The sequence below is a fragment of the Antechinus flavipes genome, chromosome 4, assembly GCF_016432865.1.
Source record: "Antechinus flavipes isolate AdamAnt ecotype Samford, QLD, Australia chromosome 4, AdamAnt_v2, whole genome shotgun sequence".
Lineage (NCBI taxonomy): Eukaryota > Metazoa > Chordata > Mammalia > Dasyuromorphia > Dasyuridae > Antechinus > Antechinus flavipes.
Window position 1 is genome coordinate 24,190,205 of NC_067401.1, and position 24,517 is coordinate 24,214,721.

Consider the following 24,517-nt stretch of genomic DNA (forward strand, 5'->3'; position numbering starts at 1 on the left):
CAGGATGATTTCAGAAAGGCCTCAAGAGCCTGACATCAACTGGTACTGAGTGAAGTGAGCAGAACCGGGAGATCATTGTACATGGCAACAACAAAATCATACGATGATCAATTCTGATGGAGGTGGTTCTCTTCAACAATGAGATGATTGAGACCGGTTCCAATGATCTTGTGACAAAGAGAGCCATCTGCACCCAGAGAGAGACTGTGGGGAGTGAGTGTGAATCACAACACAGCATTCTCATTCTTTCTGTTGTTGTTTGCTCGCATTTTATTTTCTCTTTTTTCTTCCTTCTTGATCTGATGTTTCTTGTGCAGCAAGATAAATTGTATAAATATGTATACATATATTAGATTTAATATATATTTTAACATATTTAACATGTATTGGACTACCTGCCAGCTAGAGGAGGGGGTGGGAGGAAGGAGCGGATAATTTGGAACAGAAGGTTTTGCAAGGGTCAATGCTGAAAAATTACCCGTGCATATGGTTTGGTAAATAAAAAAACTTTAATAAAAAAAAATAAAGTACAATGCAGCACTCAAAAAAAAAGAAAAAAGAAAAAAAGAATTGTCTTCACGTTCTGACTTGGCCCTGTCCTCCATGGGTATGACCAAGCCCAACCATCCTACCCCGTGCCATAGGCCCTTCTCATTGTGTCCTTCCCAAAATCCTTCACAGAGGCGGCGCGCAGCGGGAAGTGGCTCCTCTCTAGGTCTTTTCATATTTCACGGCTTCCCCAGCAGGCACCCGTCTGCTAGCCTCCTCCTCATTGTTCTCCAAACAGACTTCACCTTGATGCCTTTTCTCTCACTTGTCATACACAAATTCCTTTAAATGATGATTCTGCCCCCTTTTCCATCCCTCAAATTCATGTTCACTTTACAGAAATTCAGTTTAAACAGCAGGAGTGGGCCTGCTGCGGACGAATTAATTTGGGAGGAAACTGATTTATGTCTGAAGTCATTAAAAGGCTTTCTGGGGAGCCCTCCCATTAGCCTTCACATCTGAGAAACATCTGGCATTTTGGAGGTGATCAAGGCAATTAGAGAATCAGAGAATCTGAGTTGGGAGAGATCTCGGGGCCACTAGATTCATCTCCTCTCCGACAAGTTATTTGCATGAAGGGCTCAGATCCGGAGCAGACAGGGGCCTCAAGGGCCATCTGGTCCAATTCCTTTGGTTTGCAGATAAGGAAACTGAGGTTGATGACTTCCCCCAAATTACACAGACAGTAAAAGGAGTATTTGAATACCAGTCCTCTGCCCCGAGACCTCCCCAGGGGGGTAGGACTGTAAGATTGAACTGATCCTCAGCTCCTTTCCCTACTCGTCTCAGGGAGTGAGCTTGTCAGTACTTCAGGCTTTCTCTCCCAATCCCACCTAGTGACCCAGCACCTCATCAATGATAATTTCACCTCTTGGTAGCCGTTTGTTTTTTCTCCCTTTTGGTTGGGTTTTCCCCTGTAGTCCTGACTTTTCCTTCCCAATGAGAATAATATGGGAATATAATTAAAATGGATTTTACGTGTAAAAAGACCCCGAGAAATCTGGGCTCACAAACCTCCAACTTAACCCCCTCAAAGCAGTGAGATCAGGAGAGCTGGAATCTCGCAGAGTCTTGGGCACTGCTCCTGGCCTGGCTTCACCTGTTCCTGTTTTTATTAGTAGTCTCACAATTTCCTTTTCCTGTTCACAGATCAAAAAGTATCAGAGCTGGAAGAGAATCTAGAGACTAGCCCACCTCTCCTCCACTCCAAAATCCCCAGTGGCTCCCCAGTACCCACAAAGCACCATTCAAACTCCTTTGCCCAGTTGGTATTTCAGGCCCAATACAATCGGGTGTCACTTCCACACAGCCACGCTCCTTGTTAGAACAGGCGGGTCTCTGCCCTCTCCTCGTCCCCCAAATCCTCCCCCCTCCTCCCTCTGCAGCCGGTCCAGGCTTTGGCAGTTGGACCCGGAGGCTGCCTCTCCAGTGCAAGCCAATCTGCCGGCTGGCAGCCAGCTCTCCTGGCACTGGGGGTTTGCAGCTCTCCAGCGGGCTTGCTTGGGAGGTCGGACCTGGGATCCCCTTGGCACTGGAGCTCCTGAGGAGGAGCTCCATGGCTCCAAATGCCCTCCATGGATACAGGTCGAAGCTCCTCCTGCCACTTATGGTCTTAGAGACCTGCCCAGATGTGTTTGAGGTGGGACCTAAACCCTGGGCTTCTAATTTCAAGGCTGGCTGGTTTAAATTGTATCACAGCCACGTAGTACTTTAGGGTTGGCCAGAGCCCCTCTGTGCATGAGCTCATTTGAGTCTCTTTGTGAGGCTGATCCTGCCTTGTAAAATGAGTTTGTTCCTCCTTTTACACATGGGGAAACTGAGGCTCAAACATGGACTCACCCAGCGGGGCAGGAACAGAGCCAGCTCTCCTGCCTCCAAGTTCAGCCCTCTGTGCTCTTTCACAGGAAATAGTAAAACCAATGTGAAAATATCAAAGCTTTAATGGTGAAAGGAAAGAAGCTAGCTCTCTGTCCCTCGCTTGATGGGCCCCCTGCCCTTTCCCTCCCATGTTATCAGGCCACACGGATCACAGAAAACCACTGAGCTGGAGGGCTCAGATCCATCAGTTTCCTGCAGATCCGGTTCTTTGGTACAGTCAGTCCCAGGCTGGGTGGAGAAGGGCAGACGCTTATTGCCCATGACAACCCACTGGAGATGAGCTCTGCTGTGGGTTCCCGGCGCCCTCCTTCTACCTTAGGAGACGGAACAGCTGTAGAGCAGCCTCCGGCCCCGGGTCCAGGGCTGGAGAGAGCCCTGTCTGCTTGGGATGCTCAGACTCTCTGCTGTGTTAGAGGAAGTTGAGCGAGTTGATGACCATGAAGCGGGAGAAGATGATGTAGAGATGTCGGAACCAGAGGAGCTGACTCTTGTGACAGAGCATGGCCTTCTGGAGGGAGGAAGAAGGACAAGGATGAGGGCCCGTGTCTGCCTGACCACCAGCCGGGGGGGCACTCCCCGGAAGGGGGACCAAGCTCCCCTCCTGTGTTGGGGTCCCAGAGCTTAGGGCGGGGCGTGGTGGTTAGTGGATGCTCACTGGACTGGACAGAATGCTGTGAGCTGGGCTGCGCTACCATGATCACCCCCGATCTATAGAGGAGGAAAGCCAGGGAGATGAAGCAGCTAGTGCAGCGTTCCCCAGCCAAGCGTGGGGCTGGGACTGAGGTGCGGCTTCCCAGGCCCAAGGACAGCGATGAGAGCAAAGGCCCCGGCAGCTGTGGGAAGCCCTCCTCCTTCACCCTGCCCACGCGTCCTCAGGCCATGAGCTGCCTTTCCCCATCACAGCTGCCCTTGATTCATTTCACCATAAAAACAGGCTTGAGAAGGAGGCAGAGACTTTGGGGGACGAGGAGACTGAAAAGCAGTTCTGGTAGCTGCCCGAAGGGCCCATGAAGCCTCCAGAGCCAGAGTGCCTGGGCTGGAATCTGGGCACTGCTGGGACCGGCCTGTAGGAAGCCCTCTGTGGGCCTCACTGCCCCATTTGTAGAGACAGGGTGCTGGCCAGGATGACCTGGAAGTGCTGCTCTTGGACCCCACGGGTCCTCTGGGAGCCCCTCCATGACCTCTCTCTTCCCTCTTCCCTTCCTCTTTCAGTTCTCTCAGGTTCAACTTCTTGATAATCCCCAGCTCTTTAGAGACGCTCCAAGCCTCTCCCCCGAATCCTGGTCCTGAATCACTGACTGACTGTCCCATAGACACTTGAAACTCATTGTGTCAGTTCCTCTGGTTGCCCGAGTCACCCCATGCCTTCATTTATTCATTCTGTATTTGCCCAGTGGGCAGCTGGGTGCTGCGGCGGACAGGGCTCTGGGCCTGGAACCGGGAAGGCTCACGGTCCCCAGGGCAAATCTGGCCTTCGCCCTTTAGCCCTGTTCGCCTCAGCCCCTCATCTTCCAAATGAGCGAAGAAGGAAATGGCCGCCCTCCGGCTCCTCAACGAGGAAACCTCCAGTGAGGCACAAAGCGCCGGCAGGACTGAAATGCCTGAACAACCTCATCAAGCGCCTCAGGATTTGCTCATTCAACACTTAGCAGGGACTGGTCGCCCTGTGAGCCTCCGAGGGCTGCCCCGTCATTCATTCGCGTCCAACTTTTCCCGAGCCCATTACAGGGCTTTCTTGGCAAAATCCCGGGCGGGCCATTCCGTTCCCCGAAACCAGTAAGCCTTGCCCTCAGGGAGCTTGCCTTCTCCTGGAGTAACTTACCTTTTCTGGGACCGGATGCGGACCAACACGCTTTCCCTGACCTCCCCGCCTCCCGGAGAAATTTCTGACAGGACCCCCTAACCCGGAACGGAGTAGGAGGCGATGGTCCTTAGCAGAGGCGGCCAGAGACTAAGTCTGCTGGACCCGGGAGGCTGAGGGGTTTCCCGACACGGCAGGGGGCAAGGGACCCTTACTTTGGCTTGCTCAGCTTCCTTCTTGGTTAACACGAAGAGGACATCCTGGGTTTGTAGCCAGGTGAAGGGCAGATCCAAGACGGACAGGTATTTCCGCAGGATATTCACAGACTCCAAGGTAAGGACCGAACACTCTGGAGAAGGGATTGGGGGAGGGAGGCAGGAAGGAAAAAGAAGGGGAAAGAGGGTTAGCTCCCTTGTTATGGGATCGTGGCTTTTCCCAACCACCTTCCCTCCGTTGGCAGTTCAGTCCTACGCGGCATCGCCTGCTGCGTCCTGGAGGGAACAGGGACAACGAAAAGGGCGTCGGACTAGGAATAAAGCGCTCCCAGGGCGCCTCGCGTTGGGCAGGTCATGGAGTTCCCAGGGACACGAGTTCACCCCTTTGTAAAATGGCGAGGACCGGGCCAGCTGTATCTACAGCGGCTTCTGCCTCCACTGGTCCGTCTTTTCCGAGACATTCTCAGTGGGAACTGAAGCTGCCCGGGCTGTCCCTGCTCCCCGCTACTCCCCGGGCTGTGGGGCTGCTGTCAGCCTGGGGGGGGGGAGGTGGACAAACACATTCACTGTCCGTGGCTCCCTGAGAGTCCCTCCTTCCCCTGTGGGAGGCACTGCTGGGCCACCCGACTAATTCCCAGCCGCGGATCCTGAAGCTCCTTGGGGCCCAGTTTCCCCACTGTTAAAAGGGAAGGGCTCCTTCCAGCCTGCGGAGCCCCGGCTCCTCCCATAAGTGCGCTCACAACCGGCGCTCCCGCATTTACGCCTTCACAGGCAAATAAGGGCGGGGGTTGATCTAGATTAGGGCGGCAAAGCGCTTCCCGGATGTTCTCCCTCGTTTGCGTTTCCCACATTGCTCCAAACGCTCGGTACCACGCTGGCCCTGGCTCCTCCCTCCCTGCCGGCCCTCCTCCCAGGAGTCTCCCTCTGACTACGCAGCGCAGCCCGTTTCTCTCCCGCCCGCCGGGCCTCGGGCACCTGGCCTGGCTCCTCCTGCTTCCTGCCTAAACTTTGGGCATTTCTGTGGCGGAGCCACGCGGGCCGGCCGAGAGTCTCAGCATTTCTGAACCTGCAGACCCGGACTTTGTTTCTTTTTTTATTTCTCATTATAATTATTATATAATATTGATTTCTGGACTTGATTTCAAAGCCCGTTTCCTGGCTTCCTTCTAGACTATGCTACGCATTTAAGCCCAGGATTCTGAGGAGGGGCGGGCAGGCTTCCGTTGGGGCCCTGCTCCCTCCGGGCAGCGGTGGGGACGCTCGGGAACCAGGCCGCCGGCGGCCTGCGGTGGAGAAGGGCGGGGTCGCGTGGCCCGGCCCCGCCCCGCCTCGGGAGGGGGAGGGGAGGGGAGGCGCCAAGGTGAAGGTCACCCCACGGGGGCCGGCCTGGGAGCGGCCTGCAGTTAAGGTCCGGGAGCGGCAGATGGCGCTCGGTGCCGCTCCCTCATGGGCAGCCGACCACGTGGGCCCCGCTCCGGGATAGGCAGGACTCACGTGGCCTCTCCTTTCCTGGGGGGGCTTCTCAGATGGGAGGCCCGGGCAGAACTGGGGGGGTTCTGGGATCCTTGCCCTGGCGGGGGACTGCCGGGCCGGGATCGGGGCTTGGGAGGATATTCCTATTGATTTATCACACACATTGTTTCATGAATTATATTGGGAGAGAAAAATCAGAGCAAAAGGAAAAAACTGGAGAGATTAAAAAACACAACCAAGTGACTGTGGCTTGTGGATGTTTTTTAAAGCGTGTTATTCTTTGATATGAGGCTGCGGAGTGGACCAGGAGAGACAGGGGAAATCCAGGAGCCGTAAGAGCTAGAGACAGCGATAAAATCTATTTTTAAAAACTTTTTTTTTTTTTTTTTTGCCATCGGGCCCTGCACTCAAATCACTTCCCCTTAAAATCCCCCTGACCCCCTTCACTTATTTCTAAATGTCTCCTTGTGCCAGGGATATTCCTGCCCTTGGGCAGAATCATACAGCATCACATGAAAGCCTGTCCAGAGCTCATGACTTCCTAATGTAGCCAGACTATGGACAAAGAAACTCTGGCAGAGGTCGTCACACGTGTCTGAGGCTGGATTTGAACTCGGGGCTCCCTGACCACTGTGGGGCGGCCTCCTTTTTCAGAGGAGAAAATGGAGGCTGGGAGCTCGTTCTCACCTTCCGAGCCTGTGGCTTATTTGTTATGGGGCCCATTTTGTGGAGCCATCAGGGCTCCTTCGCCTCGGCCATGCTGGAAGCTGGAGCTCCCTTCCAGCCACACTGGGGGTCAGTAAAAGATGGGCCGTCTCCTCTTGGAGGCCCGAGGGACCCCCCCACCCAGGCAGGAAGAATGGCAGCTGGAGAGCCCTTCCACTGGTCCGGCCTCCTTGTCTTGGACACTGAGGCCCGGGGGTGGATTCTAGACCCTGGGCTTCTCAGAGCGCCATGAGGAACCCAGAGGCAGGGAAGGCAGGAAGGGGCTGGCTGAGGGAGGGCAGGGAGTCAGGGAGCGAGAAGTGGGTGCTCATCTCCTAGCAGTGTGGTCTACACCCGCAGACCTGGTGGGGTCTCCATGGACCGTGTTGGGGGCGGGGGAACTTGAGGTGTTGGGGGGATCTCCGGCTCCCAGACTCTCTCTGAGGCCCCCTCAGCCGGCTGGGGCACAAGGAGCCCACAGACCTGACCCGGGGATAGGACGGCCCAGGAGAGACGCCCTCGGGCAGTGCAACGATCCCTGGTGCTGGGAGTGTCTCCTTGGGCAAAGTCAGGGCTTGCTCAAGGGCAAGGAGGCTGACTTCCATCCGGGGTAGGAAGGATCCCAGGGAAAATGGAGCCCTGGGTGGGGCCGGGCGCCCTTCCCTGACCTCTGCGAGGAGAGCTCCGCTGGCTGTGCTGGACGTGATTTACGAGGGCACCGGGCGGGGACGGAGCAGAGCAGGCCCCCCAGGAGGTGTCTGTGCTGCAGCCCCTCGGCCAGCGCCGGCTCCCTGGGCCTGCCCGTCACATGCCAGGGGCAGCGCTGCCCGGCTATATTTGGAAGGGCTCAGCATCGAGCGCTGCCCCAGTCGGAGCCTTCCCAGCGGCTGCCGAGCGCAGGCTGAGGGACGATGTCATCCCTCCCATCGGCCGGGGCTGCTCGGCCAACCCAGGCAGAGGGCAGGGACCTGCGGGGCCGGACCCACCCTGATGGGCAGGAGGGGAGGGGCCGGCCCGGAGCCCGTCCCTGGGGCGGCTGGGGGCTCATCTCACTAATGGGGAGAGGCCCCGAGTTTGCCCTCAGGAAGACCCATCCTAAGTCCTGCGTCAGAGCCGGGCTCCTTGGCCTCCGCTGCTGGGTGTGCCCTTCGACAGGTGCTCCTGTGACTTCTCCTTCCCACAGTTGGGGCCGAGGTGGAGCCCACAGAGCGGGACTTCGGTGCCCACTGGGGCCAGCGGCGGTCTCTGGCCCTGACGCTGAGAGCCGGCAGGGACCCGCAGGCCCCAGACCCCACTTCTTTGCCTGTTTGTACCAGGGACCCCTTTGGCAACACCTGGGGCAGCCTGCGGCCCTTCTCGGAAGCCGGGCTCTGGACACGGAACACCTGGAATCCTAGAGGAAACAGTCCCTGACGGGCAGCCATCAGCGTGTCTGTTTGGTTTTTAAAAGTTCACAGTCCTCAGGTTACCAACCTGGCCCCTCTTCCTTTTACAGAGGAGGAAACAGGATGTCTGGGAGGTGACTCATTTGCCCAGGGCCGCCCAGGTATCCTCGTGGGCCAGATCAATGGGCCCCTCCCTTGGGGAGTCACCGCCCTCCGGGGGCCCTGGCTCCCGGCTCCCAAGTGCTTCCTGTGCAACCAGAAGGGGGGGCAGGGCCAGGTCCGAAGCAGCTGGGTCTCAGCCTTGCCCCTTCCCTTGGCATCTCTCTATGCCCTTTGGCTGCAGGGATATCAGAGGGACAGAGCTCTGGGTCCTCCCCCCAGCCTTGCTCCTGATATTGCAGTGGGGAGCAGATTCACTTTGTACTGAGGGTCTTGGGGCCCCATGGCCATCCTCCTCTCCCTGCTGCTATCCTCCTCCCCATGGCCATCCTCTTCCCCCTTGCCATCCTCCTCCCCGCTGCCATCCTCCTTCCCCCAGCATCCTCCTCCCCGCTGCCTCCTGATGCGCCGCGCAGTGATCCCAGGATGGAGGGAGGAGCCCGGACGGGGCTCGGCCTGATCCCAGCAGCATCACTAGAGCTGGGGCACGAAGGGACCTCACAGAGACCAGGCCACGCCCTTATCCTGCACAGGAGGGACCGAGGACCAGGGAGGGCAGGTGGTCCCGAGGGACCAGAGCCACCGGCTCCGATTCGTCCGTTCTGCCCCGCCGAGGGTCGGGGATGCGAGGAGCTGCTTTGCGGGGACCAGGCCCACACGGGGTTGGGATGGGGACGTTGCCCTCCTGTCCCGCATGACCCCTCGAAGGAATGCCCCGTGCAGACCCGGGACCCCCATGGAACCGTGTGCGGCCGCCTCGGGGCTGCCGGGCTCTGTCCTGGGCAGAGCGAGAGCTCCGTGGGGAGGCAGATACCGGGTCCGTGCCCGGGGCGGTTTGGCTACAGGACACGAGAGCTTGGGCCCCTGGTTCGGGAGCCAAAGGAACTGAAGAGAATCTTGGGTGGGAGCTCCGCGGCCTGGCTTAGGGCCTGGGGGGGAGGGGCTGGAGGCTGGGGACTGGGGCGGGGTGGGCTGGAGGCCGGCTCCTTGGCCAAGGCCGGGACTGATGTCCGGCGCCCCTTCCAGGTCTGGCACTCTATGATCCTGCCTCAGGACGGCCCTGGGCCTGCAGACACAAGCTTCAGAAAAATGGAGGGGGCGACCCTGGGGGGGTCCCTCTGATTGCGGGGGGTCTGCCGCTGACCCCAGCCGGGGCTCCTAGCTAACAGAATGCTTGGGAGGGGCAGGCCGAGGGGCTGACCTTACCTCTGGGCAGCTTTCCCGTGGAGCGCAGGAACCTGGAGAGGGAAGGAGACCCAAGCGTAAGTTTTCTATAAGGACTGACCTTACATTTGGATCAGGAGATCTCCCCCCGCCCCCCCCCCCCCCCCACCGCGGTTTCATTAGCACAGGGAGCTCCCAATTACAACTGAAGTCTTGGAGCTTCATCTGTGGGGGTCAGAGGCCAAGGGCCACAGGGTCACACCGCGGGACAAGGCCCCGTCGGGGGCAGGACTTGAACCCAGTCCAACTGACCACCCCACGGCTCCGGGCGCTGCTTTCCGTTTCAAAATATCTTCCTTTGTTATAAGGATCCCTCCGTACGTTTTTGAAGATCTAATTTTTCACATGATGTAGTAGACAGAGGGGGCTCCCAGCCCGGAGCTCTCGCTGAGGGCCCCCCAAAGGAAGCCCCGGCTGAGCCCTCCCCTGAGGGCAGCTCCTTCCTCCCTACGTTTCCCCACAGTCTCTCCAGGCTTCCCCCCTCCCTCGCTCCCCCCGTCCCTCCCCCCACAAAGGACGCACACTCCTTGAGAGGGGAGGACGTGTCCTGCTTGGTTCTGACTCTCTAAGTACCTGAGGTGGTAGCAAGGGAGGCAAGGACCCGTCCCGGGCTCAGGGAGTCAGGGAGTCTGGCCTGCTTTGGGTCCCTGCCTCAGCCCAGGTGGGTGGGAATCCAGTCAGTCGGGGGCCCGGGTTCGAGTCCCGGTTCCTCATCTGTCAGAGAGGTCTGGTCCCAATGGCCTCCGGGCTCCTGCTGGCTCCCCCTCTATAACCTACAGGCGTGACCTGAGTGGGAGAGGGAGCTCGGGCCCCAGGAGTTCCCTCCAATGAGGGTGTCCGAGCCCCCGGGCTCAGCAGGGCATCCTGCTGGAAAAACCTACAGATACTTGTTTAACTATTACCACAGTAGGTTCTTTTCTTTCTGTAGCCACAGTAAAAAGGTGTGCTTGATTCCATTTGACAGCTTTGGAAACTGAGGGCTACAGGGGGATGAGTCAAAGGGCCGAGCCCTTCCTGGGGGGCAGCCGGGCCCTCCCCCCCTTTGTGGGAGCCCCGCCTCCTCCCAACCAGGACAGCTCTCACTGGGATTGCCCGTATCCCCATAACTACAGGATCCTGAGTCTCCCAGACTCTGGGCCCGCATCCATTCTGGTGCCATATCTAGGGCAAAGGCTCCCAAAGGCTCCGCCCGGATCTCTGAACCAATCAGCTGGGCCCGGGGAAGGGGTGGAGACCTGCCACCTGGGCCCACCTGGCCTGCCCGGGCCTGCCCTGCTCTCACCCCGGGCCACAAGCATGAGGAGGGACTCTCCCTAGGGTAGGTGCCAAGGGCAGACAAGATGGGAAATCGAGGCACACGCTCCCGGAACCCCGGGAAGGGAAGGAAACAGAAAGAAAGAACTCCTGGAGAGCCGGAGGGAGAGGGGAGCCCAGGGCCAAGGGGGGTCTGCTTGAAAGCTGGCTCAGGCAAGGAGCCAGGGTCCCTCACGGGAAGAACGTGGGCATCCTACCAGGAGGAGGGTCTGAACCTGAGATTCCTCTCAGATGGCGAGAGTAACCCTAGAAGCTGTGAAAAAAATGCTTGAATGTTGCTTCGATACATACTTCAATAAGGATCTTTGTGACCGGACTCCCCGCCTCATTTCTCCCTCCTCAGCCCACTTTTTACTCTAAGTGACCTTCCTGAGAGCAGACCTGACCATCACTCCCCTGCTCAATGACTGTCAGTAGCTCCCCATCACCTGCAGGATCAGATGTGAAATCCTGTTCCCCATCAAAGCCCTTCCCAGTCTTAGCTCTGCTCCCCTGGCATTCCGTCCTGTGGCCCCCATCCTCACCTGCCAGCTCTGGCTCTCCTAAGTCCCAGCTAAGGTCCGCCCTGCTCCAGAAGCCTTTCTGCACCCCCTGAAGCCGGTGCCCCGCTCTGCTCCCCATCTCCCCGCTCTGCTCCCCGTTCCTTCTGCGGCTGCCGTCCCCGTGCTCTGGGAGCTGTGGGAGCTCGGGGAGGGCAGGCTTTTTGACTTTGTACTTCCAGTGTTTGGCCTGGGGACAACAGGGAGATTGCGAGGATCAAATGAGATGTAGATGTACAGTAATGTGCTCATCTAGAAAATGAGCGTGGGACGCGGCGCTGGGAGCCGAGGCCCTGGGAGTGTGTGTGTGCTGTGTGTACCGGGGGTCGGGAGAGCGGGAAGGGGATGCAAAGAAGGCTTTCGGGTTCCCCAGATTGTCCTCGGCTAATTGCTTTGTCCAGTGGCCAGCCGGGGCCAAGTGGGTCACAGAACATACAAAAGTGCTATTTGGGGAAGCGCCCTGTTCCCCAGAGGGAACCGTAGGCCCCCTTGTTTTAACTCCCCGGTCCAGTCACAAAGACCACTCTGGGTTAACGTCTGCTTGCAGTCAATAAGGCTGAGAGAGAGGAGGATGGCAGAATGATGAGGGAGCACAGGGATGGCAGCTGCCCGGTTCTATTCCCCAGAGGCGGCCCTAAGGAGGTGGGGAGTGTCCTGGAGGACACTTGGAACTCTGCCCCAAAGCTGCTTTTGACTGACCAGTCAGTGTGTATGAAGTCACCTCACTGCTTCCGTCTAGCTGGCCACAGTCCATGCCTCCTCTCCATCCTTCCTGGCGCCATTTGCATTGATGCTTTTGGCCCTTTCCCCATCTACCTCCTACTCTGGGAGCAGGCCTTGATCCAAGTTATTCTTGGTTTGGGAAGGGGAATGACAATCTATGGCCCTACCGTCCCATTCTCCAGTAATTCTCCCAATTCCCCTGTAAGTGTTGTCTCTCTGTGGGAGTGGAAGCTAGAATAATGCTTGATACCTAGGAGGCATTTAATTCTTTTCATTCAATAATTCGGCGGTCATAAAGAAAAGAGAAAGAAACGTGTTTCCACTCGGGAGAGAGGTGGGGTAGGAGGAAGTACAGCCTAGGGTCAGATGTTCTGTCTTTATTGAGTGGGTTTTGCTCAATTTTTTTCTTTGCTCCAAAGGAGGAGACAATAGGTAGAAGTATAGCGGAAAGGTTTAAAAGATGTTTAAAAGGTCCAAAGGTTATAAATAAAAATTATTAATTGGGAAGAAATAATTTGTAAATTGAAGGGGAAAAGACGCGTACTTACTTGCTCTCTGTGACATGTAGGAGAGGTTATTTGGTGCTGGAACAGGCATCATGTGCCTGGACACGAGCCCTGTGGGCTCTTTAATTCCTTTCAATCCTTCCTTATGTGGTGCAATGAATAGAGTCCTTGATTGGAGGATCTGAGTTCAAATCCTTCCTCAAGTACTCCCTGGCTATGATATCTGGGATTTGCATCTTCATTTGTCTAATGGGGATAACGACAGCCTCCCAGTGGTTGTGAAGACCAAATAAAGTAATGTATGTCAAGTAACTCATATGAAACCTTCAGTGTCAGCCATTATTCCTACAGGAGGGGGGCGATTTTAGCTCTCCCCCGAGAAGGTCTTTCCATACCTGCCGGCGCTCCCTGAGCCCCTTTCCCACAAGATGCCAAAGGACACATGCGGGAGTCTCCTTCTAGCCCAGGAAGGGCTGCGAGCCAGGCTGGAGAGCTCGGCCTTCTTCCTGCTCTCGGCAGGCCACACATGCTAATAAGAGCTTTCCCAAACCAATCATCTCCAGGGCCCTGGAACGCTTTCCTGGAGAAGCTCCAAGTAGGGGAGAGGTGGCTGCGCTCACTGAGGCCATTTCGGGAATCTTATGTTTAGAGAATTGTTGGCCAAGGTTTGGGAAGGGGGGAGAGGGCCCAGAAGGGCGGAATCGCGCTGGCCTCGAGCCACTGAGCGGAAGCTTGAAACGAATGAAGTCGGCTGCACCCCCTAACTGGCCATACTTCCTTCCCAAGATCCCGGGACATAGAGTCCTGTGTGGTGGAGTCGTTTCAGTTGTGTCTGACTCTCTGTGACTCCATTCAGGGATTTCTTGGCGGAGATACCGCAGTGGCCAGCCACTTCCTTCTCCAACCCATTTTACAGAGGAAGAAACCGAGGCAAAAAGGGTAAAGTGATTTGCGCAGGGTCACACAGCCAGCCAGTGTCTGAGGCCTGATGCTCTCTGCACTGTGGTGCCACCAGCTGGCCTAGATGTAGGTCTAGCCCTCTCCCCCATTTTACAGAGGAGGAACCTGAGGCTCAGAAAGGGCAGTGCCTTGCTCCAGGTCACACAGGTAATTGGATACAAGGACAGGGCTTAGGATCACAGGATCTTTAGAGTTGGAAGAGATCTTAAAGCTAAAATAATCCAGTTTGGGAGAGCTAAGTGACTTGCTCAAGAAGCTAGATTTGGGGCAGTGAGGTGGCCCAGTAGAGAGAGCACCTGAAGTCAGGAGGACCCGAGTTCAAATCTGAGGTAGTTACAGGATCCTGGGCAAGTCACTTAACCCCAGTTGCCTCAGGGGGGAAAAAGAAGCTAGATTGAAGCGGGTCCTTGGACTCCAGTGAAGTTTCCACACTACTCAGGACACCCACTCGCTGGGCAAAGGGTGGCCATTCTGCCCCCAGCAGCCTCCGCTTCCCAGAACTGGCTGAGGGTGAGGAGGCTTCTCTTCCCCCACTGCAACAACAATCAGCATCTTCTCCAGGCAAAGATGTTCCCAGTGGAAGCTCACCCCAGATGCTGCTGCTCAGCCAGAGCTCCCCAATCTCTTGCCGCCACCTTGGATGTTGTCCTGCGGAACAACAACTCATCTTGGATGCCTCGGGGTTTCCTTTCTTGGGGAGCCCTGAGCATGTTCCAGGCTATCTGTGGGGCTGCCAAGGCTCTCCCTGCTCCACAGCTAACCTCTGCCCTTGTGCTTCCTCCGTGGAGCTCCTCCGTGCCTTGTTTTCCCACAGAGGGGAATCATGGAACATCAGGGCTGGAGGGCACCCCTGGAAGCCCCTTGTCCAGCCCCTCATCTTACAGGAAGAGAGTGGGGCCCCGGGAAAGGGAAGGACCAGCCCGCAGCCAAGAGTTAGAGGGGGAGCGCTGCCCAGGGCCAGGCCTTCCAGTGCCCGTGCTTGCCACACCCTGCCAGCTCTGTTCCTAGGCTGCCGCGGCCTCCACCTTGTGCCCCCTGGGCGCCGCCTCGCTCCAATCAGGACTAGTGTCTATTCAAGGTGCAACCTCAACCTCCCTCACTAGGAAGCTCTCCCTGCTTAACCGCGCTCCCCATTCACATTTAAATATTTAGCACGGACCCTCCTCCTCTCCTTGCCTCCCCTCCCCCCGGTCTCCTTTAGTTCAGAGACATCATCCTGAACATTTTTATCAGCACCCATTTTTTCCCCTTTAACTGGATCTGTCACAGTTAGGAGGCACTCCCAGTGTGGAGACTATCTTCACCAAGGTAGACCCCCGTTCTTAGTTTAATTGCTTCAGAGAGCTGCCAGCTGTCACTGGGAGGCTGCGATGGTGTCACCAGCTGGGTCCCCGGAGGACCCGAGTCCCTCTGACTCTGAAGCCGGCTTTCCCCACTGCACCGACCCGCTTCTGGTGGGGCATAATGCTCAAGTCTGCAGGAGCCGGGTCATGCTTCTCGTCTCCCTCTCCTCAGCCCCTCAGCAGCGTCCACGTGTCCCTTCCCAGAGCTCCCACCAGGTTCCAGGAAATGTGCTCGTTAATGTGCTCCTTTCAGTGGTGATGGCATTAATGAAGCATTTTTGTTTCAGGGGAAACAACCAAGAATCTTCATTCGTAGGGAGGCTGGAGCTGGAGATAAAAACGACTCTCCAGTCATTCTATTTCCAGGATATCCCATGTCCCCCCAGGCTGGGGGAAGTGCAGGACAGGGAAGGAAGGGCCACTATCTTCCATAAGGCAGCCTTCTCTCTGCCCAACTGAGCCAATGTCAACCGGGAGCAAGGAAGAGAAAAGCCGGTCTGTGAGAAACCTGAGGGACCTTGAGTTTGGGGACATCCAGGGCTCCACCCGGGGGACCCCCCTGCTCGCCGCAGACTAGATGTGCCCTACATGGGGAGTGAGCCCAGAGCCCCCCAAATGACGCCTGGAGCATCTGACAGACCCGCAGCCGGGCCCAGGCCATCGCTCTGCCAGGGAAATGGGGAGACCTTCAGGCCCGGCCACTTGACTCCCCCTTTTTGAGACCTTTGTTTTTCTATCACCTTCTTTGGAGTCTGTCCCTCTCCCTTCCACACTCTGTCCACTCAAAGTGGGATCTCTGCCTCAGGAAATAACAGTGGAAAAAAAGGCCGGAAAGCATGACTGGCGGCAAATCAACCAAATCTGACGTGTGTGCAGCGTTCCACGCTCCTGGGCCCTCACCTCGGCAAAGAAGCCAGGCAGGCAAGCTTTTCTTTTACTACATGAGTATGAGGGAGATGCTCTGCATGACCTCCCAAGTATAACCTATATCAAATCACTTCTGTTCTCAGTGGGGGGTGGAGGGAAGGGAGAAAATATGGAACTCAAAAGTTTTAAAAACAAGTGGGAAAAATTGTTTGTACATATATTAAATTATTAATGGTTAGATTATAATTATCATATTATATAATGAGTTATGGTTATATTTATAATATAATTAATAGTATGCATTATTATATTATATAGTTACGTGTTATAATTATATAATTCATATATGTAGTAAACACATTTCTCACATATATATTCATATATATAATATATATTGTATTATAAATATAATTAAATTTACAGTTATTAAAAAATTAAATTCTGAAAAAGGAAAAAAATGAGTGGAAGCACCTTTCTACTCTGATTAAGGAGCAGAACTCCAGAGGGGAATCAGGAGGGAGGAGTTTCCCTGCCCTTTTTGGCGCAAAGCTCTGAAATCTAGTTCATCTGTGTTTTGGGTGCCTTGGGGAGAAGCGGGCAGAGGCAAGCCCTGCTCAGTGACCCTTCACCCAGGAGATGTTGGGTGACAGAGAACTAGGAAGGAGCTGGGGGTCAAGTTCACCTGTCTCGTTTTCTAGGTGAGGAAACTGGGTCTAGAGGTCCTAAGTGACTCACCCGGCTGGTAAGGACTTGAGCCAGGACTGGGACCTGAATCTGGACCCACCATCCCCTCCCTTCCACAAGGCCTCTTCGACCTAAGATCCCTGGGAGCATGTTGCTGGACGCTCAGCCCTCCAAATTTCTCCTCTGTAAATGGAGCCTGAAATTCCCACAGGAAGGCCAATATTCACAGATAAAGCTCTGATGCAGGACTGGAGGGCGGCTGAGAAGATCTTTTTTGCTTTTGTATTCACTGCCCGATTCTGGTTTAGGGAGGGAGTTGATCCAAAATACCCGTGAGATGCAGGCCTCCCGGGGTTTACCTACAAGGCTGGATCACAATTGATTAGGTCCTGGTCCAAATATCCTAGGACCAAGTGACCTGATCGGACGCTCTGACCCCAGTTTGCTACCAAAGTGATTTATTTGACTATGATACTTCCCTACTCAAAAACCTCCAGTGGCTCCCTATTGCTTCTAGGTTAAAATCAAAGCTGTTGTGTGACTCTGGGCAAGTCATTTATCCCCAATTTCCTCAAAAAACCCCAAAAACTCAAAGCTGCTTAAGATCTTAGAGCCCCTCCCAATCCGGCCTCGGCCTCTCCTCCCAGCCTCCCTGGGCACTGTGGTCCTCAGCCGAATTGGTCTCCCTCATCAGGCCAGCCAAGCCCACGGAGTGCAGCCATTCTGACAGCAGGCTCAGTCCTCCAGAGCCGCAGTTCCCCCTCTCTGCAGAGGAAGGAGGGAGGCACATTTTCATGCCCTTCTCTGGCTCTGTGGGTTAGGAAGGCTATTTTGGAAGCTGTGTGGAGGAGGGATTGATGAGGGGGGAGAGGGGAGGGGCACAGGGTCTCCCCTCACTCTGTGGCTGCCGGCTGCCCCTTCAGGGGATCGGTGGAGGGAGGCAGGCTCCAGGCCAGTTAGATTGCCTCGGTTCACTGGGAGGAGAAGGGGGTCTGCTGAGAAGGCCTGTGGGAAAGGGCTTCAGCTCAGCCACCCCGGCCCGGGAGATGGCAGGCAGAGCTAGCTGTGCAGGGCAGGAACCTCAGCCATGTGGTCACGCTCTATTTCCTCTGTGAAACCAGCCATGAAAAACCAAGGGCCCTACAGATAAAATTAACTCTTGGCTTCCTACAAGTCGGTACATCCCCATCTTCCTGAGGAGGGAGGTCCCCTGGGGAGAGGGGCAGGCGGGAAGGAAAGGGCCCACTTGCCCCTTGGTCTGACTTTCAGTCTGGCATGCTGGCTGTCCGTGGTGCTGAGGCCGTGGGGCTGCTTCGGAAGGAGACCCCGACCCCTAAGCCTGTCTTCAACAGGTCGCTGCCTGGCAATGCCAGCCGAGGCTCCCCTCCCCAGGAAGGGGAGTTCACCACTCCTAATCTAACTCCACCGCCCAGTCTCTTGCCCGGTTTTCCCTCTGGACTCATTTGGAGAGTAATGATGACTTCAACTCTGCAGCTCTTTAAGGTCCTCAAAACCCATTTTTCAAAATAACACCGTGAGATAAGAGTCAAGTATCGCCATCTTTGTGGTGCAGAGGTCGCTTTGCCCAAGAGCCCAGAGATCAGAGGCCAGAAGCAATTTTAGCAAAGAACAGTTTTGTATTAAGAGCCCTGGGCTGAGGACTGGGAGTACCATGTGGTCAAAAATAGTCCCGGCCACTAGTTTATATCCTAACGGGGAGATGACATGTACATACATGCAGCACACGTAGGAAGTAGCTGAAAAGAGTTAAACGCGGAACTTTCCCAAAGCCAAGTCGGATACTCTTCAATACACTCGTGTCTCCATGGGAACTGCTATAAATTTCAGCCCCGATTTCTATTTTTTCTTTATGACTCAGTTTTGGCTCACCTATTTATCCCGGGGGACTAGGATGATCCCTCGGCTCGTACATGTACTCAAAGAATCGAGCATTGGCACTTTGTGGCAGCTTCTCAGTGCTGGGTACAATAATGGGAAGAGGACTGGTCTTGAGGGTCATAGAATCTGGGCTTGAGAAGCTTACCGGCTGTGTGACCTGCTGCAAGCCTCAGTTTCTCAGCTATAGAATGGTAATTTGCAGCCATGTTGTCCATTAGCTAGACTGCTGAGCTTGGAATCAGAAAGACCAGAGTTCAAATACCGCCTCGACACTTACTACTGTGTGACACTGGGCATGTTACTCATCCCTGTTTCCCTCAGTTTCCTCATCTGTCAAACAAGCTAGAGAGGCAAATGGCAAGCATTCTAATATCTCTGCCAAGAAAACCCCAAAGGGGTCCCAAAGAATCAGACATGACTGAAAAATAACAATCTCTCTGTCACTCTATAAAGATCTGTTCCTCAGAGAGACACTCGACTACAACAACTCAAGAGTTTTAGAAATGAGCCCGTGTGTTTGGATTTCAGTTCTGTGGCTCTTGAGCCCCCATCAGCGTATTTTATATAAACAATTTGCCAGTCAGAATTAAAGAACTTTTAGAAAAGGTTATTTACTACAAAATTTACGCTTTCAATAACATATGCATATTATATGTAAGTATATTATACACTATAATTTCTATATATTGAATATGGATATACTATACAACTATATATTATATCCATATTCAATATATAGAAATTATGACATATACACTATAATATAATATATAGTTATATATTATATCCATATTCAATATATAGAAATTATAGTGTATATATATATATATAAATAATATAGGGAGAGAGCAGTAGGGGAAGAGAGAGGAGAGAGAGAGAATAATATCTTAAGTTATGTCCATTTGTAGAGGAAGGAGCCCTGACTCACTAGTCAGAAGACTTGGGGTATTGTTTTTGGTCACTTCCTAGCCAGAAGGCCGTGGACACATCACGTGACTTTTCCAAATTTCAGACTCCATAAAGGTGAGATCATAATCCTAACACTATCTTGTCACAGGTGTTTTGCAAAGTCTAAAGAGATAATGTGCACTAATGGTTATTTTTTGGAAACTACAAATTCCTCCGGAATTCTGATGATTCCCAGTCTAAGAGGTAATCGAGATGGTATATAAAGAGTCACCTCGGGGTCAGAAAAAGTTGGGTACAAGCCGGTCCCTCTGACCTGTACTTCGCTGGCTGGGTGATACTGGGCAAGTCACCTAACCACCTCTCAGTGTCTAGGAAACTCTCTAACATTACTGATGGTGGAGCAGGTGGCAGTGAAGTTTCCTCACTGGGAATTCCCTACATGATGAAACCACAGCTACAGTTCTCTCCCCCCATCCCCAAAAAAGGATGAAGTAAAGGTGGCTCTGGGTTTCCAAGGCACAGTTGCTATAATTGCTTGTGGTTAGACCAGCCTACTCTTAAGAGAAAAGGCTTTTGGGTCCCCTCCCCCTGCCAGCACAGGTGGCTCCTTGCTTTGGTTGGTAGGAGACACTGCAGCAAGTGCCCTCCCCCCCCTTTCTTCTCCCCCCGGCCCACATGACCTCTCTCCCAGCTCCCAAGCACACATGGCTCCTATCTCTGGTCAGCCCTGGAGAGGATGGAGACACTGCCAGAAGCGCGCCCCCCTTCTCCCCATGTCCTACCTTATTGCGGAGTAAAGGGCGATGTGGTTGGCGTGACCGCTCACCCCGCCAGTGTCGAAGGTCACCACCTGTGGAGAAAGCCAGGCCGGAGTCAGGTGGGCAGAGCAGCTGAAGGGGAAGGAGAGACCCCTGCTCCACTCCACTTTACCAGGAGTTGCCGGGGGTGCTGGTGGCCAGGGCCAATCAAGGTGCTGAGGTCAATGAGGGCCAGTTTTGGGGTCCCATGAATGGGAGTGGGGGTGACCAGACCTGCTCACAACCAGGATGGAATGGGGGCTAAATGCTTCTCACAGGGGCTGAGCTGACCACTGCGCCTCACGACAGGAAGCAGTTGTGTTGGGGGGAGAAGGGACTTGGGATTTTTACCAGAATAAAAACCAAACCCTTTCTTCAAAGACAGCCATAATGACTGTACACTCTGGGTCTGTGAGCTAAGGGCCAGGAATAGCCTCCCCTTCCAACCCAGAGACCCTCATCACCAGTTTTTAAGGAATCCAAACGCCTTGGGTACGCTTAGGCAGGACATGGGTCCCCTTGGGGAGGATTCAGGAGGTGCCTCAGTGGGCTGGGCCCTGGCTGCAGGGAATGAAGAATTGGGATCATCCGTGCACTCCAGGGCTGCTCCCAGAACTCATCCCTGCCTGTGGAGTGGTGGCCATCGCTCTACTGCTCTCCTCATGTCCTCATTACTGTGAATATTGTCTAATATTTCTGTTCCCAACAGCAGATTCCTATGATCAATCCGTACTTATCAAATACAAGTCACTGGTTCTGGGGACAGAGATAAAAATGAAACTGCCCCTGCCCCAAGGAGCTTAGCGCCTGTTGGAAGAGCGCCCGCTACATTAAGGGGATACAAAGCCAAAGTCCTGAGGCAGGGGCGAAGGCCAACAAGATGGGCAGGAAAGGAAGGAAATAACTCTTTATTGGGTACCTACTGCATGCTTCAGGTACAGAAGATGACATTGGAACTGAGACTCATAAACACCAAGAGCCTAATATAGGCAGGGATGATGGAGGAGATGAATGCGAATAAGACGGCGTTTACCCTCAGACAGACAGCTAGCCACGCCAATGTCCAAACACAAGCTAGAAAATGATATCTGCTCCAGGGGGGGATCACAGAGCCTAGAAATACTGCGGGGAGAGCAAGGAGGACCAGAGAGAGCTTCCCAGCATCTCAGAGCTGGGGGGGAGCCAGGGGCTCATCTGGGCTCTTCTGGGCCGGCCGAGGCCTGAAGGACAATCCCCGCTACAGCTCCGGGAGCGGGCATCCAGATAACGCCTCAAGAACTTAATTCAATTAAAACCAGTATTAAATTACACAAAATGAAAAAAAAAAGTTACCAAAAAATGCAAATGCCAAATAAATCACAAATGTGTACAATCTAATGAATGGAGCCACCCTGTTTCCAGCCTCTTCTGATTTGTTTTTTCCCATAGACTTTTCCTGGTGCTTATCATAACTCTATAACACAGGGTTGCATGCACGACGTCCATTTTCCCAATTCTGCTTTGTTTACTCTGTGACTAACCGCGTGCACTGGCCCATGTTTCCTGGTGTTCTCTTTACTTCTCCACTCTGGACTGCAGCTGGGCCTTCGCTGGTATAGAGCACTCCAAGCGAGGAAAGGCTCTTCGCCAATGCAGATCACCACTTGCTTGCACTCGAGAGTCCTGGAGAGTCGCTTGGATCTGGCCAGGACCGCCCGGCCAGCATGTAACGGAGGCGGGTTTTCCGATTTTGAGGCTGGCTCTCTAGTTACTTTGCCAAAAATTCCCAGGAGCCTTTTATGTTCTTAAATAACTGATGATCCCCCAGAGCTGTTCTTTATATTGGTCACACCTACTGATATTTACCGGATTATCAAGAAAATAGTTCTGATGTGGAAGCCTTTCTGAAAGGGTCTCGGGGAACCCCGGGATCACCAGACCACACTTGAGACTTCCCATACCGTACTCTTTTGTCTCCATTCCTTACTGTTTGCACACTTCCATTTTTTCATCTCTTTAAAATCTTTGTAATAATCCCTGACACATCTGTAGCACTTCAAGCGCTTTACGGAATTATCTCACGAGCAGCTCTCACCATCCTCTGAGGAAATGTCAGTTACTATTATTGCAGTTTTGTAGAGGAAGAAACAGAGACTGAGAGATCAAGTGATTTGATCAAGGTCTCCCAGCTTTGAACTCAGGTCTTGTCAGATTTCAAGTCTAGTTTTCTTGTGCGTGCACACACACACACACATATAAACAGACGCACACTCACACACACAATCACACTCACACACATACACTCACACAGACGCACACTCACACACAATCACACTCACATGCACACACTCACATAGACGCACACTCACACACACACACACACACTCACACACATACACTCACACAGACGCACACTCACACACAATCACACTCACACTCACATGCACACACTCACATAGACGCACACTCACACACACTCACACACTCACACACTCACACATACAAACACCAACATGGACAGAGCAGTTTAAGGTCTGAGAAGTGCTCTCTATGACTCTTCTGAATCAAGAAGGTTCCCCTCTCTGATGGAAGCTCTCTCTGAGGCCGGAGACACAATGAAATCAGTGAAGAGTCAGGAGGCCTGTGGACTCCTGGAGGGGAGGCTGCCGTGACAGAGCTGGCAAGATGAGCGAAGCCCGTTAAGGCCAGTGTGTCTACAACACAACCCTTCCTTGCCTCCTCCCCCATTCTTCCAAGCTTCTCTACTTGTATCAAAGGCCCCGCCATTCTTCTGATGGGCTACGATCCTCCTCCTCCCCCCCTCCTCCTCCTTCCCACCATCGGAGGCCAAATTCTGCTGCTCCTCCAGCGTCTGGTCACCTAACTCTCACAATAACCGAGCCCTCAATCCTCTCTGGCCTAGACTGTTGTAATGACCTTTCAACTGGTCTCCTTGCCTCAAGTCTTTACTCAAGGATACAACATAAACTCCTCTGATTGGCTCTTAATGAACTCAGCAATCTTGCCTCAGCCTAATTATGTTTCTCCCCTTCTGGTCTCTCTGGTTTGGCAAGACTCCTCTCCCTTCTCATATGGGGCCCTCTGCCAGCTGCTGACTTCCATGCCCTCTTGGCCCTTCACGCCTGGACTGCACTCCCTCTTCATCAAGACCTCACAGAATCCTCTATTTCTTCAGGATGCAGCTCAAGCGTCACCTCCATTTTTTCATCCTTGTCATTCAAAAAATGTTTGTGTACCGTAGACTTAGCATGGAGCCTTACACACAGGAGATACTTATTAAATGTTTGTTGAATTATGATGGTACAGATGATAGATGATGTCAGAGGGGTGGGAATGAAAAGGATAAGTATGAGAGACATGGGAAGAATATCTTGATGGGCTTTGCATCAGCCTTCACACACACACACTCTCTCTCTCTGTGTCTGTCTCTGTCTCTCTGTCTCTGTGTCTCTGTCTCTCTTCTCTGTCTCTCTCTCTCTCTTCTGTCTCTGTCTCTCTGTCTCTGTCTCTCTGTGTCTCTCTCTGTCTCTCTGTGTGTCTTTCTGTCTCTCTATTTCTCTCTGTCTCTGTCTCTCTTTTCTCTCTCTCTCTCTGTCTCTCTTCTCTCTCTGTGTCTCTGTCTCTCTTCTCTCTCTCTCTCTGTCTGTCTCTGTCTCTCTGTCTGTCTGTCTGTCTCTCTCATCTCCCCAGTAGAAAGTAAACTCCCTTGAGGACCCATGATTTTTGTGCTTGATCTTTGTGCTCAGCATTTGGAGACTTTTTTAAAAAAAAAATGCTTTTTGGATTATCTTTAAACATATCTCTTCCTGATTGTTTTAATTTTCTTGCAATTAAAATTTATTTTTTTCTACTTCCCATCTGCCTCACCCATTGAAAGAAGAGCAAAGAAAAGAAAAGCTCTTAAAACAAATATTTATAGACAAGTCAAACTTGTTGGATTGCTTATTGGATTATATTTCCCAAGGTCACGTAAGTAGTAAAAGGTAGAGCTAGGATTCCGATCCAAGTTCCTTTCCAACAAATGCAGCATTTGTCTCCCGTGGCGAGCCCTCTGCTTTCTCAGGTCTTTCTCAGGCGGAGGGGCTGAATCGTTCTTTAGTCTGGCTCGGTGAAACGCCTCTGCCTCAGCCCGAGGTAGGCCTGGTTTCCAGAATCCCGCCCCATCCCAAGCCAACTCTACGGCCCCCTCTCCCCTGCCTCCTGGAAACATGCAATACTTTTAGCTGGAATGTTCAGAAGAAATCTTCATTCACGCAAGGTTTTGCCACCTTTAGAGAGTGTCTCCATGGGCTGCCCTCACCTACTGCACAGCAGTGTCTGTCTCCTCCATTAGAACCGTATGGCCTAGGAGCCCGGAGGAAGGAGATGGGAGTCCAGTTCTTGACTCTGCCATTAATCCAGTGTGTGACCTTTGTCACTTTTGCCATTTGGACAATAAATGATGGAGTATTTTGAAAAAGAAGCAAGTGCTAATAGAACGTATGTGGTGAGGGGCTGGCCGACAAGCCAGACCCTGGAAGCCCTCCCAGAGCCCCACTGATGTAACTTCCCACAGGTAAGAGATCGAGGAGCCCATGTGGAGGGACA

At 53.5% G+C, this 24,517-nt stretch overlaps 1 protein-coding gene across 1 annotated transcript in view; it reads right to left on the reverse strand.

The window, feature by feature from the left end:
* Positions 1 to 2,471: 2,471 nt before the first annotated feature.
* The window catches only part of PIGL (phosphatidylinositol glycan anchor biosynthesis class L), a 134,496-nt gene continuing 112,450 nt past the window's right edge, over positions 2,472 to 24,517 (reverse strand). Inside the window, exons 4-7 of the mRNA XM_051992086.1 lie at positions 19,916 to 19,983; positions 9,372 to 9,403; positions 4,444 to 4,577; positions 2,472 to 2,935 (exon numbers count right to left, since the gene is read on the reverse strand). Coding sequence (XP_051848046.1) covers positions 2,837 to 2,935; positions 4,444 to 4,577; positions 9,372 to 9,403; positions 19,916 to 19,983 — 333 coding nt within the window. The 3' untranslated portion in view covers positions 2,472 to 2,836. The remainder of the gene's footprint in view (positions 2,936 to 4,443; positions 4,578 to 9,371; positions 9,404 to 19,915; positions 19,984 to 24,517) is intronic.